The 17,570-nt window shown below is 50.0% G+C and overlaps 2 protein-coding genes across 2 annotated transcripts in view; both read right to left on the bottom strand.

The window, feature by feature from the left end:
* The window catches only part of nrp2b (neuropilin 2b), an 80,520-nt gene extending 68,257 nt beyond the window's left edge, over positions 1–12,263 (bottom strand). The window contains exons 1-2 of the mRNA XM_062456229.1: positions 12,183–12,263; positions 11,762–12,025 (exon numbers count right to left, since the gene is read on the bottom strand). The gene's annotated coding sequence lies outside the window, so the exon portion shown is untranslated. The remainder of the gene's footprint in view (positions 1–11,761; positions 12,026–12,182) is intronic.
* Positions 12,264–13,740: 1,477 nt separating this feature from the next.
* Positions 13,741–17,570, bottom strand: part of pard3bb (par-3 family cell polarity regulator beta b) — a 59,397-nt gene continuing 55,567 nt past the window's right edge. The window contains exon 8 of the mRNA XM_062456228.1: positions 13,741–14,417. Coding sequence (XP_062312212.1) covers positions 14,069–14,417 — 349 coding nt within the window. The 3' untranslated portion in view covers positions 13,741–14,068. The remainder of the gene's footprint in view (positions 14,418–17,570) is intronic.

Genomic DNA, 17,570 nt, shown 5'->3' with positions numbered 1-17,570 from the left:
ACCTGCGTAACTGACAGGAAGCCCAACGAGTCAATTACAGCAGTCTCGGAAAATGTCAAGTCTGCCCATTCTGCTTCCTCTCTACGCCTTAACCAGCTACAGGTATTGACCTACTAGACATAGAAATACAGAGAGAGACAGATGAAAAAAGAGATAAAAGAAACAGCGTTGTGAGTTTTTTGCGAGAGGACACAGAAAAACGTTGCTGCTCAAGCAGCAGACAATTGATCTGCTCTGAATGAATCCCATCTGGGTAAACAAACACAAACAAACAAATTAGGAGAGAAAGACTTTGCTCCCGAGCTGCACATCTTATCTCCCTCTTCTCGGGAAAGAGGGGGTAAAGAAGGAGTGCGAAGTATAGATAGAGAGAGACAGAGAGAGTGTGAGTGAGAAAGGAAGAGAGAGAGTGTGTGAGCGAGAAAGAAAGAGATAGAGAGAAAAAATGCAGGGGACCCGGTGAATAGATTCCTTCATCTTTCCACTAAGAGGATTGTGGGAGCATCACAACATGAGAAATGAGAGGGTAAATGTTTCTGGTATTACCTGTGAATATGAACGGGCACTGTGGCTGCTGCTTGCATGGAAGGAATCAACAACAGCAGCTTCACCTGTAATCAGCTTAAAGACTCTTGGATGCTACAGCAGCGCCCCCCCCCCCCCCCCCCCCCCCCCCCCCCCCCCCCCACACACACACACACACACACACACACACACACACACACGCCATTTTCACTAACATTCGGGTGTCTGGGATAATGTGCCAAAGATAAAAGTGCGTTGCATGAGTGAGTTTAGGTATGACAAGTACAGTATGGAAGATGTGTGCGAGGTATGTGTTACATGTGTGAGGTGAGTGTGTGGTGTACCTTATGTTTGGTAGGTGTATGTTGTTTGGGAGGTGTGTGTTAAGTGCAGGGCTCGAAATTAACGTTGTCTCGTCGTCCCAAGGACGATGTAAAAGATGTCAGGGACAGTTCAACACAGACTAGATGTCAAGGACAGTTCAACACAGACTAGATGTCAGGGACAGTTCAACACAGACTTTAGGATGACAGCGGGACAATAGACCATAACAATATCAAATGCATACACCAGTGGTTCAACACGTGGCGGGTGAAACACATCCTCACATTTAGCTCTAAAAGGTTGAAAACATGTTTTGAAAGATTTTTTTCTAAAGTACCTACATATTTTTTTCAAAACTTGTTCAAAAATATTTTCATTTTTACAAAATAATGTACATTTTGGGACAGGTCAAGTTCAGTTTGGGACATTTCATTTTGCACTTTGGGACGGTACTGGACAGTTCGATTTTTTTGTTTGTTGTGAGCCCTGGTTAGGTATGTGATAGGTTTGTGTGAAGTGTGTATTAGGGTTGTGTAAGATGTGTGTGAGCTGTGTGTGAACTGTGTTTGCCATGTTTGTGATGTGTGTGTGTTATGTTTTGTGAGGCTTGTGTTAGGTGTATGTAAAGTTTGTTAGTTTTGTGAGGTGGCCCGTCTCAAGGCGGAGCGAGGAAGCCTCCCCTGCTGTCAACAGACCTGGTATAACTCCACTCCAGCGGCCCCACATGAAACAATAAACAACCCTTGCACTCCACACAGTCACACCTCAGGAATGCCAAACACCCAACTCTGTCTCAGAAAGACTCCATTGTCCCGGATGGGGAACCCAACACCTCAGCCTCTAACACTTATCTTCACCCAACACTGGCATACGGAGGGACCCCACCTCACTGGGCCAAAACCCACTAAGAACCCTTTCACTGAGGCACTCTAAAGGCTGCTGGGAGCACACTGGCCTGAACTGAGCCTCCAATTGTGCGTCTGTGGAGAAGTCTGTCTCTGAGTGCATCTGTGTGCGTCTGTGGAGAAGTCTGGTCCTCAATGGCCACATTCAGGACGTCTATGAAGGCTTGTCGTATCCTAGAGAGTTGGCATGTGGAGAAAGTGTGTGTGTGTGTGTGGATGAGGATGTAGATAAGAGGTGCCATTGAAGATACTTTTTCCCTCAGCCTTGTTGGCCGTTTGTCAGCAGGGTCAGAGATCCTGTTTGTTTGAATGTGTTGAGGCTGTTCTCTACTCAGTCTTTACACACAACACTTAGCGAAACAAAGGCTCACACTATGACAGACAGGCAACGAGATAGAGGAAGCACAGAGCTAGATAAACACAGAGATCTCAAGTAGAATAAGGAAGGGCTTTGGAAGTCTTTTTTTCCTTCTAATCTTACTGGATTTAGCAACCCCTCGTGCAAACACCCAATGAGATGAAAGCATAGACACTAGAGAGCCCTTTCAGGCCTTCCCTCTGCCAGAACGAGGACCCAGAGGAGGTCAACTCCAAATAGACCAGAAGGCCTTAGTATCAAAGTCAGCCAAGTCACGCTCTCCGCCCCTCGCGCAGGGGAAAGGGTTTGAACCTTACAGCTCCGTGGAGCCTTGATCCCGCGACCCCCCGGTCTCTTCACAGCCAGGGCACACATGTGCTGACTCACACAAAAAAAGAGGTCATTCCTAAGTCCTTGGAGGACTTTAGTTCTTTAGGTCCAGGTCAATCTTAATGACCTTTAACACACATCAATCAAGAAGTTGACCGGCCTGTTGGACTGGTCTATAGAGAGAGCTGTCCAGGGTCTTTATCTGTGTATGTCCTCTGGAAAGGTGAGAGACTGTTTTTAACTGGAGGAGAAATAAATACCTATTGTCACCCATTACCACCTTGGTGCCGTGGGAACCAGCACCAGAACAGTTATTTCCTGTACTTACAGGTCAGATTTAGATATAATGTGAAAGAGAGAGAGGGAGAGAGAAAGAGGGAGCACATGAGAGTCATGGAGAGAGAGAGAAATATCCATGTTGCCCAAAAATAACATTCCTTACTTAAAGCTATATTCTCCTTCCATAAAACACACATGGATACATTCTGTTGTTTGTTGTTGCTATGTTCGTTGTTATGTTTGTCTCCTACAGTGGTATGAGCTGTATCAGGGACAGACATCGCCCTCTTTCCCACTAACTATCTGATACAAGCTTCTATATCAGGATCCAGGTAATATTCTCTCCCACTCCCTCCCTCTCGCTGAGGTGAACACACTAGTATGTACGTGGACCAAAATAGACCTGGGTCTGTAGAACCTGAGATATCAAACTCCATGCACCAAGTGGCTGTTACAGATAGCTTGCATTACAGAGGTAGATGGTTCCATTCCCACAGACAGCACTTCTAACAAAGTTGTATAGAATGTCTGGGCTGAAGGATAAATGCATAAAAAGCAACGTCACAGTTCACCATCCTATAAGTGTCTCCACTTCTCCATGATTCATTATATAACTGGTTACAGTTGGTTACAATGAGACATTTCCTACGGGCACTTTGCTTGATTCTAATACTGTCGCATCAAGCTGGGAGAGGAGTGGTCGAGCGCCTCATTAGCATAACGATGGTTGTGAGGCTGACGTTCTTCGGGCTCATTATTATTCATGAGCTGTTGCCATGATACAGCCAGGCCAACCAGGGAGCAGCAAGCTGCCTTCAACCTCATCTGCCCTTCCTGGTTAACAGTAACATACACACACACATACACACGCTAGACCCACACACATGCACACACATGCACACAAGCCGCAGGTTTTGGCAACAACATTCACCTCTCCTCCTCAAATCAGATTAGCAGTGATTAGTTTATGCAGATTAGTGTGTCCCAGCATACAGATGTTGGGATAAGGTGCAAGTGTGTGTGTGGGTGTGGAGCAGATGGGTAGAAATGCAGTCTCTTTATAAAATAATGGAAATCCATGTGTGTGTCAGCTGTAGACTGTAACGAGGTTAGAGTCTTCAATCAGGTGATGAGCCCAATAACCTGGAGATGGAACGATCGATCGGAGAGAACACACACACACTCACAGGGAGACAGGAAGTGGGTCAGGATGGAGAATCACTCTCCAGTCACGTCCGTTTAAAGATCAAACTCCTCATTCGTGGTGTAAGTAGGCTGTTTATCATAAGCGAGGGAGAGGGAGCACACACACACACACACACACTCTACCCTGTGTAGGTACAGACGTGGTTCAGCTGCTGTTAAGCAAACCTTGTCCTCTAACCGTACCTAGTGGAGGACCAGGTGTGTGTACGCATGCATCCACAGGCTCTGTGTGTGTGTGTGTGTGTTATTTCAGGCTGCCCAGTGAAGCAACTCTGACACAGGTGATAATGAGTCCTGCTGGACCAATCCATGGCTCACCAGAGGTAAGGGAGGAGGGGGCAACCTGCCCAGACAGGTTACGGGCCGCTGCACACACCCCTACCCTGCAGCACAGCCAATCATCACCTGTGAAAGACCTGTGTGTGTGCGTGTATGCGTGTGTGTGATTTCTCCAGCATGGCCACCAGCCTGTCAGTGAGCCCCAGCAGAGCTCACCGGCTGGTGGTCCTGAATCAGGCCTGTCTCTGCTGGCACTAGACTGGCTCAGGAAACAGGAAATGAGAGGATTTGGGCCGTGTCGCCACCGTGTGTGTTAATGTGTGTGTGACCAACGGCAGATTTCAGCTCACTCCACAGATGGGCCTGCGTAGCTCATAGTTCCCTTTCAGACCTTTGGGTGGCTTGGGTCAGTTTGTATGTGTGGAGAGGGGGGGGGGGGGTAATAGTGCTGGTGGTGGTGGGGGGTGGGGTCAGGGAGAAAGGGCTGAGTGTGTCAGAGAAAGGCTCCCGTCTACTGCCCAGCAGGGAGTAACTCTAGCAAGCGAGAGACACTCAGGTAGTGGGGAGGGAGGAAGGGGGGGGGGGAGGGGGGTGCAAGCAGTTGAGTGAGGTGGAGAAAGAGGGGGGTGGATGAAGGTGGGAGGGGGAGGTTGAAATTGAAGGAGTGGGAGGAAGAGTGCTGAGAAAATGAGAAAAGCAGAGGCAGAGAGGGAGGGAGGAAAAGGGGGGAGAGGGTTAAATGGAGGGTGAGGAAAAGGGTAAAGAGGAGAGGGAGAACGAGGGAGCAGGGAGAGGCAATGAGGGAGAGAAAGAGAGCTAGTGAGACAGAGAGAGAGAGAGAGAGAGAGGGGGAGGGAGACAGAGAGAGAGAGAGAGAGAGGGGGAGGGAGAGAGAGAGAGAGAGAGGGAGCGCGAGAGGGAGCGCGAGAGAGAATGTGGGTGGTATGACCAGAGTGTCTGCTACAGTCATTATCTGCTGGTTGGGGAGAGGGAGAGAACGAGAGACCAGGAGCTAAACAGAGCTCGGGCATCATTGACAGCCTCACACATGGAAAAAGTCGGATAAACTGAGAAGGAGAAAGAAGCAGAGCCCAGTTGGATAAATCCATTGGACCCTGAGATCATTACCACAGACAAACTCAGTGTCTCTCCTTGAAAACACTGTCTCTTCCACACAATGTAGGCAGCTGTGAGCAGTAGAGGAAGCAGGCTGGGAGGGCCGTGTAGAGGATTGGTGAATACTGAGGGGTGTCTAGAGAAACTAGAGAAAAACAAACACGACCCCAGAGTTTATTTGGACTTTGCTTCTCAATTAGGTGTAATTGGCCGTTTTAACGAGGGTGACATTTCTCAGGCTTAACGACCCTCTGAAAGGTGAGGGTGTTCCTACACGATCTAGGGGAGAGTGTGTGCAGGAGTGAGAGAAAAACAAGTGTGTTTGTGCATGCTTCTGAGAGTGTATGCGCGTGTGGACATGTGTCCACATGTCTATGTATGTATGTGTGTGTGTGTGTGTATCTTTCATCCATTTCCTCCGGTGTGCACCTCTCTCTGGCTTCCTTCGCCACGGTTTGTTTAACAAATTCTCTGCCTGGAACGTTTCAAGGGTTTGTGGGTAATGGGTCCTCTAGTAAATGGTGCACCCTGGACTGGGGGTGATGAGGAATGTTCCGGGCTTCAGGGAAGGGGGAGGCCTCCATCAGAAACTTGTAAGCAGAAAGAGCTAGTCTGGGATGATGAAACCCTAGCCTGGGCCAGGTGAGAACCATTCCTCTCCTGCTCCGCCTGGATGCAGACTGGCTCCCGAGGGACCCGTGAGCAGGGCAGGCTGCAGAGCCTAGCTTAGCACAGGCGAGCCGTTCAGGGGCTGTAAAACAGGAGTGCTCACCACATCGTAACTACCTGGGCAAGGCTTGTTAAAACAGACTCAAACTGGATAGGACGAAATGTTTCCACATGTCGTCCCGCAGAGAGGCATTCCACAGTGTGAAGGGACATTGTCCTGGGCCTGCCTTGGGTCTTCAGACCCGATGCTTTCCAACGTCTCTCTCTCCCCCTGCATTCACCAGCGTCTGCCGAGGGAGATGACTTGCCGACGCAACAAATCAATACACCGACATCCGCCAAGGTGAATCCTGATGTCATTTTCCACAACAACTCGAAAGGTTTATCCCTTCAATCACTAGCAGCTGACTCTGGAACTGACCAGAGCTCCAACCCTGCGTGGTCCTAATCCCTGCTACAGTAAGCTCCAGCTCTGCTCGACCGCGACTGAGACATTCACCTCGCCAGACACACACGCACTCTTCACCATCATCACTCACACGCCCAGGCCCTAGGGACCATGTCGGTCTAATGTGCAGCGTGGGCTTAGCGTGTGGTAAGCATGACAGTCGGTGTGCAGCGGCCCTGCGCTGGGTCATACGTGTGGTGTGTATGTAAGGAAGAGTGATCGCAGGTCCTGTTTTTAGGCTACACGTCAGCTTTGTTTATGTTGCCTGTGACATTCAAGGGGGTTAGATTCCTGCCTCTGCTTTCTCTCTCTGTTCCTTTATCCCCCGTTCTCCGTACCACTCAGTACCTTTCTTCTTTCCCTTTCTCTGTGCTTCCTCTCTCTCTCTCCTTCCCTTTCTTCATCGTTCACCCTCTGTACCACTTTGTATCTGTCTTCTTTCCCTCTCCTCTTCCTGTTTCTCCCTCCCCCTCTCTCTGTCTCTGACTCGGAGCTAAGCAGTGAGGAAAAGGAAGACGAATGGCTTCCACACAATTGAGATCTTGGGGGAGGAGGTCTTTCAAGTATCCCTCTGTCGGGATGTCCCCTTGGTCCTCCTAGGAGCTGGTCTACTGGGACGCCCCTCATTATGCTGGGAAAGCATAATCTATCCTAGTCAACAGTCCACTACATAGTACGTCCTAAACTGTGGGAGCATTAATGAAATGGTGGCTAATAGTTTTCGAAGGGTGGAAAAGTTGAACGTTTCCCACTCTCCCAAACACAAGGAGGCTAACCCAGGAGGCACCACACTAGCGTAAGCAAAGAGATAAAGAAACTCGTCATCACCATGCATCAGGATGTGAAGTGGACAATATCCTGTCATAATAATATCCTCTCATTCAACAGTGTAGAATGAGCGTCGCTGAGGAGGTGAGAACAGCTTTTAGGTGTCCACTCAATTCATAATGTGTTTGCTCTGTGACGCTACATCCATTTAGCTGTTGTCGGCGAAGCAAAATGTGTGTGTTTTCTGGAGTGGAATGTTCCTGATCCATTGCGTATCTGGCAGTGTGTCGCCTCATCTTGGATTACTGGGGCCTGAGGTTTGTACACACTGGATACATGGCAATACCGTGGACCCTGCTGGGTGAGGCAGACACTGGGTAGGGCTGGGCACCAGATCCCATGGAGTGGTCCTTAGTGGACTTAACAACTAGGCAGGGAGAGATACAGCTAATCCTGATCCTCTCTCCAACTCTGCAGTCCTGCCAGTCCTTCCAGGGACAGACCCTGAGTCCATGTGCGGGGGATGAGAGAGGCTTTGAGGCTGGCCTGTCCACCAGCTCTCTCTGCCAGGACGGGCCACGGATCCTCATCTAGCTAGCCAGTAGGCTCCACCACCATCCCATGTTCACCCCTCGACAGCATGCCTGTCTCACGTCCACCCACGGGGGTCGCTGGGTGATGTGTCGCCGCTGTGTTCGCTCGGTGAGTTTAAGGCAAAAGTAGTGGTGGTCACCCCGAACAAAAGCCTGGTTTATCGAACCCCCTCTGTTACACTGACACTGCTACCTCCCCCCCTTTCTTCCACACACACACACACAACGGGATGAGAGGGCCGTGTGGTTTCTATGACAACCGTTGGTTTGAAAGATGGTGGCTGCCCCCCCCCCCCCCCCCTCCTACCCCGCCTTCTCTGAGTAGCAGGAATTAGGAGGGGGTGTCGGGGGTGACTATCCTCACGCGTTTAAGCTGAAGAGGATTTGAATTTATACACTCTGTTAACAAGCCGGATAACTCTCTACAACACAGAGGATTATAGAGCAGAGAGCTGGAGAGTGATGAGTGCTGGAGGAGAGAGTCACACACACACAATGCACAGGGACACCGTGCCTACACACACACACACACACACACACACACACACACACACACACACACACACACACAAATGCATGCGCTCTCACAGACATACACACAGAAAGTCACCAAGCGTACGGTCACAAATGCAGGTATGATTCCACTCGAGTACGACGGAGGTCAGGTCTCTCTCCATCTCTCTCTCTCTCTCTCCCTCCCTCCCCCTCTCCGTCTCATCTCTCCTTCTCTCATCCCTCGCACGCTGCGTCTCTCTCATTTCACACAGATTGCGCCAGCATTCCGTATATCTCGTTATGAACGCGACTGGATTTCGGTCGCAATCATCCGCCTTATTTATTTCTTTATTTATTTCCATTATCACGTTTCGCCACAAAACAACACATGGCAGTAATCTGGGTAGTACATTACTGCCGGCGGAAAATCCCCTTTCTCCACGTCCCCGGCCCACCACCCATCCCTGGAATGCCCTGGATGTGCCAGGGCTGCAAGCTGCCAGCTCACACAGAGGTATTCATGCCGCCTCTATCAGCCAGGAGCAGGGCCACAGTCTCGCTCTCACATCACCCCACTCCTCTCCACTTCAGACAGACACTTCAGTGGGTTAGGATTACACTTTCAACTTTCTCCCCTAATCCAGGCCCATTTGAACATGAGCAGTCAGCACATACAGTACTGTGGGAGGGAGAAACCCCTCTTCAGAGGGAGGTTTCTCCTGACTCCCCGTCTCTCTCCATGTGAATGAGCAATAAGGTGGTTTGGGGTCCTGAGACACCAGTCTGTCCTTAGCTAGCAGCAAGAAGTGCTAACAGCATGGCAGGGTACCAGTAGGGCTGGGGCCAGGGCTGGGGCTGGGGCTGGGGCTGGGGCTGATGCTTGGATCAGGCCTGGGTCAAGACATGTACAGTCTCCTCTCTAACTGAGCCTCTGCAAGCCTCCTGTACAGCAGAGGTTCTGAACATAATGACAAACCAAAGATCCAACTAGGGCCAGAACAATCAGTAAACACGCAAGGTCTCCACCTGGCTTTGGGTTCAGACAATTCTAAAGTTCTGAGATTCTAAAAGGGTAATAACGTTCTACGGTTCTGAGGTTCTAGGTCTGTGGTGTTATCATGTCATCAGGTTCACTATGTTTATGTGGCTCAGTCAGAAGCCATAGAAAACCACTGTTGATTCCTGGAGGTTTAGGTCTATGTCAGCTGGGTTAAGAGGACTTGGCAAGATTGAGTTTGTGTGCGTGTGTGTGTGTGTGCGTGGTGTCTGCGCGTGTGTGTTGGGGACCCTTCGTGTGAACCTGCATCATGAGACTCCTGGCAAGCCGCCTGGTCAGCGGAAGTCGGAGCCAGAGCAGGCCAGAGGAATGTAGGCCGAGTCAGGGAGACAAAGCCAGGCTGTGTCCTCCTCTCTCCCTGCAGCTCCCTGGGTCTGCCCGGGAGGAGAGAAGACCCAAGAAGCTCTGGGTGACTCCTGGGCTGTGGAGCTTCTTGGGTCTGTGTGTGTGTGTGTGTGTGTGTGGGGGGGGGGGGGGCAAGAGAGAGAGTGAGTGCATGTACATGTCTGTATGCATATGTGTGCTGTGTGTGCGCGTGTGTGTGTGTAAGCAGGGGTCAGTAGTGGGTATAGAAGGACTGAGGCTGGAGGGGAAACAGCTGCCTCTATGTTCCCAGGCATCATTACTGTGGTACAAGGAGATAGGAAATGGAATTTACTCACACACACACACACACACCAGGGTTTAATAGCAGCCCTTTTGCTGTCCTAATACACTGTCTATGACCTTCTCAGGATGCGAAACTATACCCCCCGACCACCCCCCCCGACCGTACACTCTAGAATGTTGTGGTCAGCACTAGTTCCCACCTCTGAGAGTCTCTCGCTCTGGTCTCTCTGTGTGGCTATGGCTCCTTCCCAAGCCCCTCATTCCACTCCTTTTCCAGAACATCTTCTCTCAGTGAAACACACACTTTTATTAACAGTAGTAAATGAAATGAGGGGTAGGAAGATGTCTTATTGCACAGTTCTGTTGCGCTTATACAAAGTAATATACAGAAGAATGTAATACAGAAGCATTAGGATTCCTCTCCGGGGTTGAAAGCAACAGTATTATGGGGTGTGTACGACTGTAGCCATGACTACTGCAACATGGTTAGAAATAAGTTGCTCCGGCTGCAACTCATAATCCTGTTCACTGACACACCAGTCCTAACTCAGGTCATCTCTCCAGAGCTGACATCAGCACCCCGTGTGTGTGTGCCTGGGTTCATTGTCGTGTGTGTGTATGTTGTGCGTGTGTGTGTGTGAATGGGGTCAGAGAGGTCTCATGAGCTCTGAATTACACCCTGTCACATAAATCTGTCCCAGAATCCTCCACTCTGCACTTCCTGTCCCAACTAAGATCTAATGAAGGATCTAACAGCTCACTTAACAGCCTCCCTGTAGATGCTAAAGGCAGTAACAGCACAAGAGGCAGTAACAACTCACTAAATAGACTCTCTGTAGATGCTAAAGGCAGTAACAGTCTCTCTGGTAGAGTAGACATTATGTTTCCTTTGTGTAGATGGTACAAGGGCACCGAGAGGTACGTGGAGCTTTCCAGCTTCACATTCACACGCTATAAACTTAAATTAAGAGTCTTAGCACTATAAACACCATAAATTATAACACTGTGAAACTGGTACCCACTAACCCCTGTCACTAAAAAGGAATTTTAAAGGAATTTCCTGACAACGCTGGCACGTTAGCATTAGACATGCTACAGAGAAGCCTAATGGAAAATCTACAGTATTGTTTCACTTCAACAAGATAATTTCAATAAAAAGGCAAAAGGCTAAAGTTAACTTTCCACAAAGTTACACAAACAATGACTAATCCATATGAGGGAGATGGTTGGCTAACATCTCCGAACGTGTCTCCCTGTGACAAGATGGCGGTTAGCGAGCAGAAACCTTCAGCTTCTGATGGAGAAGCATAATTACAATGACTTCCAATACTAATTAAAAATCTCTCTAATAATAACTCCCAATAATTACATATCCCAAACGAGGCTGCAGGACTAATTACACAGCCAGTCAGTCTCCTGCCTCCACTAGGCTGGAACAGCTCTGAGAGGAAGAACCACAACAACACAGACAAAAACACTAGAGGTGGAGAAACCAAACGACAAATAATAGTCTTGCTCAACACGAGGCAGTGACTCATTGGACCTCAACATTCTGTCTAAAGAAAATACTATATTTCCCTTGCTATTTAAGAGAACAATTTCCACTGTCGTATTATTATCCTCAACATTTCTTTAGTATCTATTAATCGTAATCCTTTTTACATGTGTAAATAGATTAATTCTTATATTTAGTTCAGGCTATGGCTTCGGCAACAATAATACTAGTTAATTCCAATCATTAATTCCAATCAAGCATTATTGTATTGAAATATCTTTGAGTATCACACAGCTCGTGTTTACCTTTCAAGCAGTAGAAGCACCAGTCCACTCAGCAGCGTGCATGTGCTTCCATGAGGAGGCCTCCTCCAGGGACTCGAGACGCAGGACGAATGACTCAGCTGACCTTCAGAAGCTCAGCAACCAACCAAGGGTTGTTCTGACTCACTTCTCTCCTTCCTCTTCTTCGTGTCTTCATGTTCTTGGTCTTCAGTACTGTATCCACGGCGGCAAGGTGCGGCCAATGTCAGAGGAGCATCATACCAACCACAGCAACGCCGTAACCACCTTTTATTTCGAGCAGAAAGTAGATATTAGTATCAATATGATAAACTATGCATCATAAAAACTATTCAATGTATCCTAAATATACTTTCAATTTTGTGCTTAAAATGTGTTTTCTGAACATACAGTGTAGAGGTGGTAGTCTTTAAATGTTTAGAACCTGTTCTTCTCTTTAAGACAGGCTTCTTCAGCATGACTCCGGAGAATCACTTAATTTCTCTCTTCTTCCTACTTCCTCCCCAGGCCGGCTCCCTATTGGCTCAGAGGGTTACGTTATGCTAATTAAGCGCTAAGTGATAACGCGGCCCCTGCCCTGTCTCATTAAGAACAGTCCAAGTCCAACTCTCAGCTGCAAAACTCCATCACTGAGTCAGTCTCTGGGACACCAACCCACAGTCATATCTCAGCCTGCTAATTGATAATTACTTAAACATAATTTGGACCTCTATCTGTTATCGTGAAAGTACAATTTATCTTGGGCTCGATAGATTAAATTGAGTTGAAAATGCTAATTTATCACCTTGGAGGGGACGTTCCAAAAACCAAGTCTGGGTCTTATATGTAATTAACCCTGAGAGACAGACAGTAACAGCCCACCTTTAATAACATGACGACACCATCACAGTATGTTTTACCAGGAGTATTTAATGCAAAATATGTTATAAAAACATTAATACAAATTGAAAATACGAGCGTATTATTAATGTTACATACATGAGGTCAATCTAAATTCATTGTTGATTTTTGGAATACATAGTTCTAAGGTGGAGGAGTGGTGTGTTGCTATGGGGACAGAGAGGCTACAGAGAGATGACGTCCTTCACGTCCTGGTTTCTGAGCAGATGGAGAACCAGGAGTACCGTCAGATAAGAACGTCTGTGCAACTAACGTAGTCTACAGACACTAGCATCGCCAGCCTAGAATACATAGGACAAAGCTGTAAAATACACTGCATATAAGGCGTAAAAACACAATCTCATGGAATGTTCACATCTTCATCAATCTCAACCAAGCTCCCTCTTGTGTCTTCTCTTTTTCATCCCCTCTTCAACCACCTTCTTCTCCTTCCCTCTCCTCCTCATCTTCCCTCTCCTTCTCTCAACCATGCCCTTCCCTCTTCTCATCAACCTCGTCACTCTACGCCAATCATCTCTTCCCTTGGCCCTCCTGTCTAAGCGTCTAGTCAGGGTCCTGGTCGGGTCTGAGCTGGACTGGGTGGTCCTGGCCAGCCTTCAGACTTTAGTACCTGTTACGGCTCTGATAAAAAGAGAGGTCATCAGCTGGGCCAGCGCACACTGGGTCAGCGTGGGTCTGTGGTCTAAAAAGAAACCGACAGAATCTAGAATAAAGGGAGCAACGCGTCGAGCAAAGCCAGGCAGCAAGCCAGTGAGCAAGTGAGCAAGTCATTTAGCCAAGTCAGTCAGTCAGTCAGTCAATCAGTCAGCCATTTGTAAAGTCAGTTGGCCAGTCAGTCAGCCATTCTGGATCATTCTGTTCGAGCTCTTGTGTTCTCTCTATTAATAACAGTAATAACAGACATGCAGTTAATATACTGAATATACAGTATATATTCATCATATGGGATTTTATCTTCTTCTATGATCAACCTAATAACAAGCAGTGGTGAATCATTAAAAGCCTTCATGACACCAGGGAGAGGAGGCAGCCAGACCAGAGGCTGCAGCCTCTGCCTCAGCCTCTGCTGAGGCAGAGCCTGGGCAGCTCTAGGCTGCCCAGGCTCTACTCTACACTGCTCTGATCTGGAGGGACAATCATCCTTGCTTTACTTCTTCCTTCATTCATAAGACAATGTGGAATGCCATTATATAATATATATATATATGTATTTATATAAAAAAAACATGTGGTTCTTCATTCATAGTGTGGTTCAGCCAGTCGTAGTGGACATAACCCTGTTTGGCAAACGTAGGGGGATGTGCAGATAGCGTGAGACCCTGCAGGTGAGGGTGTTCTGCAGACGCCTTGGCTGCAGGAGATGGACTGCGGGGTGGTCTGGACGCCTGCAGCTCTTGCGGTTCTGCAGCGCTACACGGCTGCAGTCATGGGGTTCTTCTGGCGCGGGTCGGGGTGTCGCCCGTCCGGAGCGTAGGCGTAGTGCTCCGAGCTTGGGGGGCCGTAGGGGGCCCTCACCCCCCGGGTCATGGTGTCGTAGCGGGGGGCCCGGTGGGGCATGGTCGGGGAGGGTGGGACATCCTGGCGCAGAGGCCCCCTCTGCTGAGGGGGTGGGGGGTGGTAGTAGCCCTGCTCGGCCTGGCGGGGGTAGCTGGGGTAGGCTGGGGAGGGCTGGGGGCCCGGGTGGGGGCCGGGGTAGGGGCCGGGGTCACGGTGGCCAGCCCAGGGCTGCATGGGGTAGTTGGGCTCCATGGGACCACGCCTGCGGAGGGAGGGGACACAACCACATGCAGAGTTAGCCTCCCCCTGATCGCCATCATCTCATTTTCATACATGTGAAGACATGCTATTCCCAAGTTAAGTGAGGCGAATTGGATCCTTGTTCCCCATTCCATATCTTCCTAAACACGCGCGTGCGTAGAGCACGCACCCACCCACACCCTACGTACATGATCCTTGTGACCACATAGCAACACCCTATAAGTGACATGTGACAGTCTGAAAGAGGCAGCAGGAGCTGGCCTATCGTTTGCAGGGCCCATAACTCCTTCTCCCTCTGTGTGTGACACATTGTGTACAAGGTTTCCACTGGGCCGTGACATGGATATATCTGTTAACGGGACAGGGGCTGTGTTACTGTGTGCTGGGGCGAGGGTTGTCTCCGGTTTCCCCTGCTGAGCGTCGGAAACACACACTGATACCTCCAGCAGGCACTCCGGGCCGGGGGCGGGGCCTGCGGTCGGGGCCTGCGGTCGGCTCCTGTCGCCCAACGCCGGGGCCCCCCGTGGACGTTGGGCCGGGGGCGGAGCCAGGGCCGGGAGGGGCAGAGGTCGGTATTCTAAACTTCACCAGCATGTAGCTTGTCTGTTTCTAGAGGTGGCCACCCAAACGGATGAGCAGGCGTCTGATAGGCGGGACGCTTAGTCTGCCTGTCTGCCTGTCTGTCTGCCTGTCTTTCTGTCACTCCTTCTGTCGGTCTGCCAGCCTGTATGTCTGCCTACTTGTGCGTCTGAAAGTTTGCCTATATGTCTGTTTTTCTGTCTGCCTGCCTGCCTGCCTGTCTGCCTGCCTGTCTGTCTGTCTCTCTGTCTGTTTGTCTGAATTAGGAATGAGTCATATGAGGGCACAGATAAAGCGAGTGGCAGGGGAGAGAGGGAGGGAGGGAAGATGAGGAGGTCAGATGAGGCGGAGGTGTGGGAGGTGGAGGGAACAGAGAGAGATGAGGGAGCAGGGGGGTGTGAAGGGCAGAGACATCATTACAGCAGCAGATAATGGGTCCAGGTGGACCTCCAGTCTCTGGAGCTGCCTCTCCCCACCTGGGCTATTAACCAGCAGCAAGGACACTACCATACCCACACCCTGCCTTCCCTCTCCCTACACCTCACCATATGTCTCCCCACTGTACACCCTACCATCCATACATCCCACCATATCTCTCCCTACACCCTACCACCCCTACAGCCGTGTTAGGCAGCACCATCAGCCCTACTGGGATGTCAGGAATGTCCCCTCCAGGAACTCAATCAGCTCAGAGCAGCAGCTGGGGATTATGGGGAATGAGCCTGGAAGCCATTATTGCCCCCCCCCCCCCACACACACACACACACACACCCGGTGGGGCTAAATGGACCAGCTGTAGGGTGCAGGGTGCAGAGGGAGAGGGCACACACTGCAGGGTGAATGAGAGGGGTCAGCTGGAACCGACTCTGGTCCTGTATTTACATTCACCAGTGATGGGGCACACAGGGCCTCCTGCTCCTGCACCTGCCTCTGAGAGAGAGGAAATACCAAGGAGTTCCTTGTTTAGGGCCTCTCCACCCCCCCCCCCCCCCCTTCTCTCTATCTTCAAGCCTAACAGCTGTATACAGCTGTCTGATCAGCTCACTAAAGGCCCAGAGAGGACACACACTCACGAACACATCGGACCAATCCCCAATCCCCAATCCGAGGCAGTGGTTGTCAACAAACGCATCGTCATCATGGCGCTGCAGAAGTGCAGGTGGTGGCTGGGAGTGATGCGCATGTGGAGCTCGGCGGGTCTCTGCATCCCTCCATCACTCTGGAGCCCGGAGGTAATCAATCTTCCCGCAGTCTGAGAACGAATCACCGTGCCGGGGCTACAGAGCAGCCCCTACGTGACACGGAGCATTAGAGCCTCGTGAAAAGCAATGACAGCCATTTCCTGGTTATATTGTTTCAATAAACAAGACACGCAGACGTGAAAAGCTTTCCAAAAGACAACCCCCAAACTTTTGGGCGGCAGAGAGGGAGAGGGGGAGAGAGAGGGAGAGAGGGGGGAAGAGAGAGAGAGAGAGAGAGGGGGGAAGAGAGAGAGAGAGGGGAAAGAGAGAGAGAGAGGGGGGAAGAGAGAGAGAGAGGGGGGAAGAGAGAAAAAGAGAGGGGGGAAGAGAGAGGGGGGAAGAGAGAGAGAGAGAGGGGGAAGAGAGAAAAAGAGAGGGGGGAAGAGAGAGAGGGGAAGAGAGAGAGGGGAAGAGAGAGAGAGAGAGGGGGAAGAGAGAAAAAGAGAGGGGGGAAGAGAGAGAGGGGAAGAGAGAGAGGGGAAGAGAGAGAGAGAGAGGGGGAGGAGAGAAAAAGAGAGGGGGGAAGAGAGAGAGATTTAGGTGAGGGTGAAAAGGGAGGGCAGAGCTTGAGAAGAGAGGTACCCCACTTTCATCTCAAGCTCTTAACTCGTTTACTAGTTTATGAGTCTGGTGCTAAGTGAGTTTCAGCTCTATATGAGATGTCATCAGAGCTGTGTAATCACAGCCCACACCACACCACAATCGGTCCAGAGAGACACATAACGATGGGAGGAGAGAAGAAACGTTTTCATCCTCTGTTAGGAGGATGGAGGGATGAGGAAGACGTGTAGATAGACAGAGAGAGCGTGAGAGAGAGACCACGCCAGAGAGAGAGAGAGACAGCGAGAGACCCAGAAAAAGAGAGAACAAGAGAAAAAGAGGCTAGGTTAAACACACACAGAGAGAGAGAAAGAGAGACAGAGAGTGAGAGAGAGAGAGAAAGAGGGAGTGAGACCAAGACAGGGAGAGATGCCTACAAAAGAGCGAGAGCAGGAGAAAGAGATGCTAGGTGAGAGACAGAGCCAGGGAGGAGGAGAAGGGGGAGGGGGGGGGGTTGCAGGACTGTTGCTTCAGCTGTCCAGGGAGACAGAGCGGTGGGTCACAAACACACACTGGTGAACTTCGACCCCTGATCGCTGACAGTCACGTGACACCCCTCAGTTCCCACACAGCACTACAGGAAGGTTGCCCCCTAGCCCCTAACCAGGCCACCCCACCCAACCTGGCTGATGTGACAACCTAGCATTCATAACACAGTGCTGCTGATTGCGCTCTCAACCTACCTAGACCTGAATTGTGTGCCATGCAGGAGTGCTGTCTAATGACTACTCTGT

The sequence above is a fragment of the Osmerus eperlanus genome, chromosome 3 (assembly GCF_963692335.1).
Source record: "Osmerus eperlanus chromosome 3, fOsmEpe2.1, whole genome shotgun sequence".
NCBI lineage: Eukaryota > Metazoa > Chordata > Actinopteri > Osmeriformes > Osmeridae > Osmerus > Osmerus eperlanus.
Note: the sequence above shows the minus strand (reverse complement) of the source record. Positions and strands in the feature narration are given on the sequence as shown.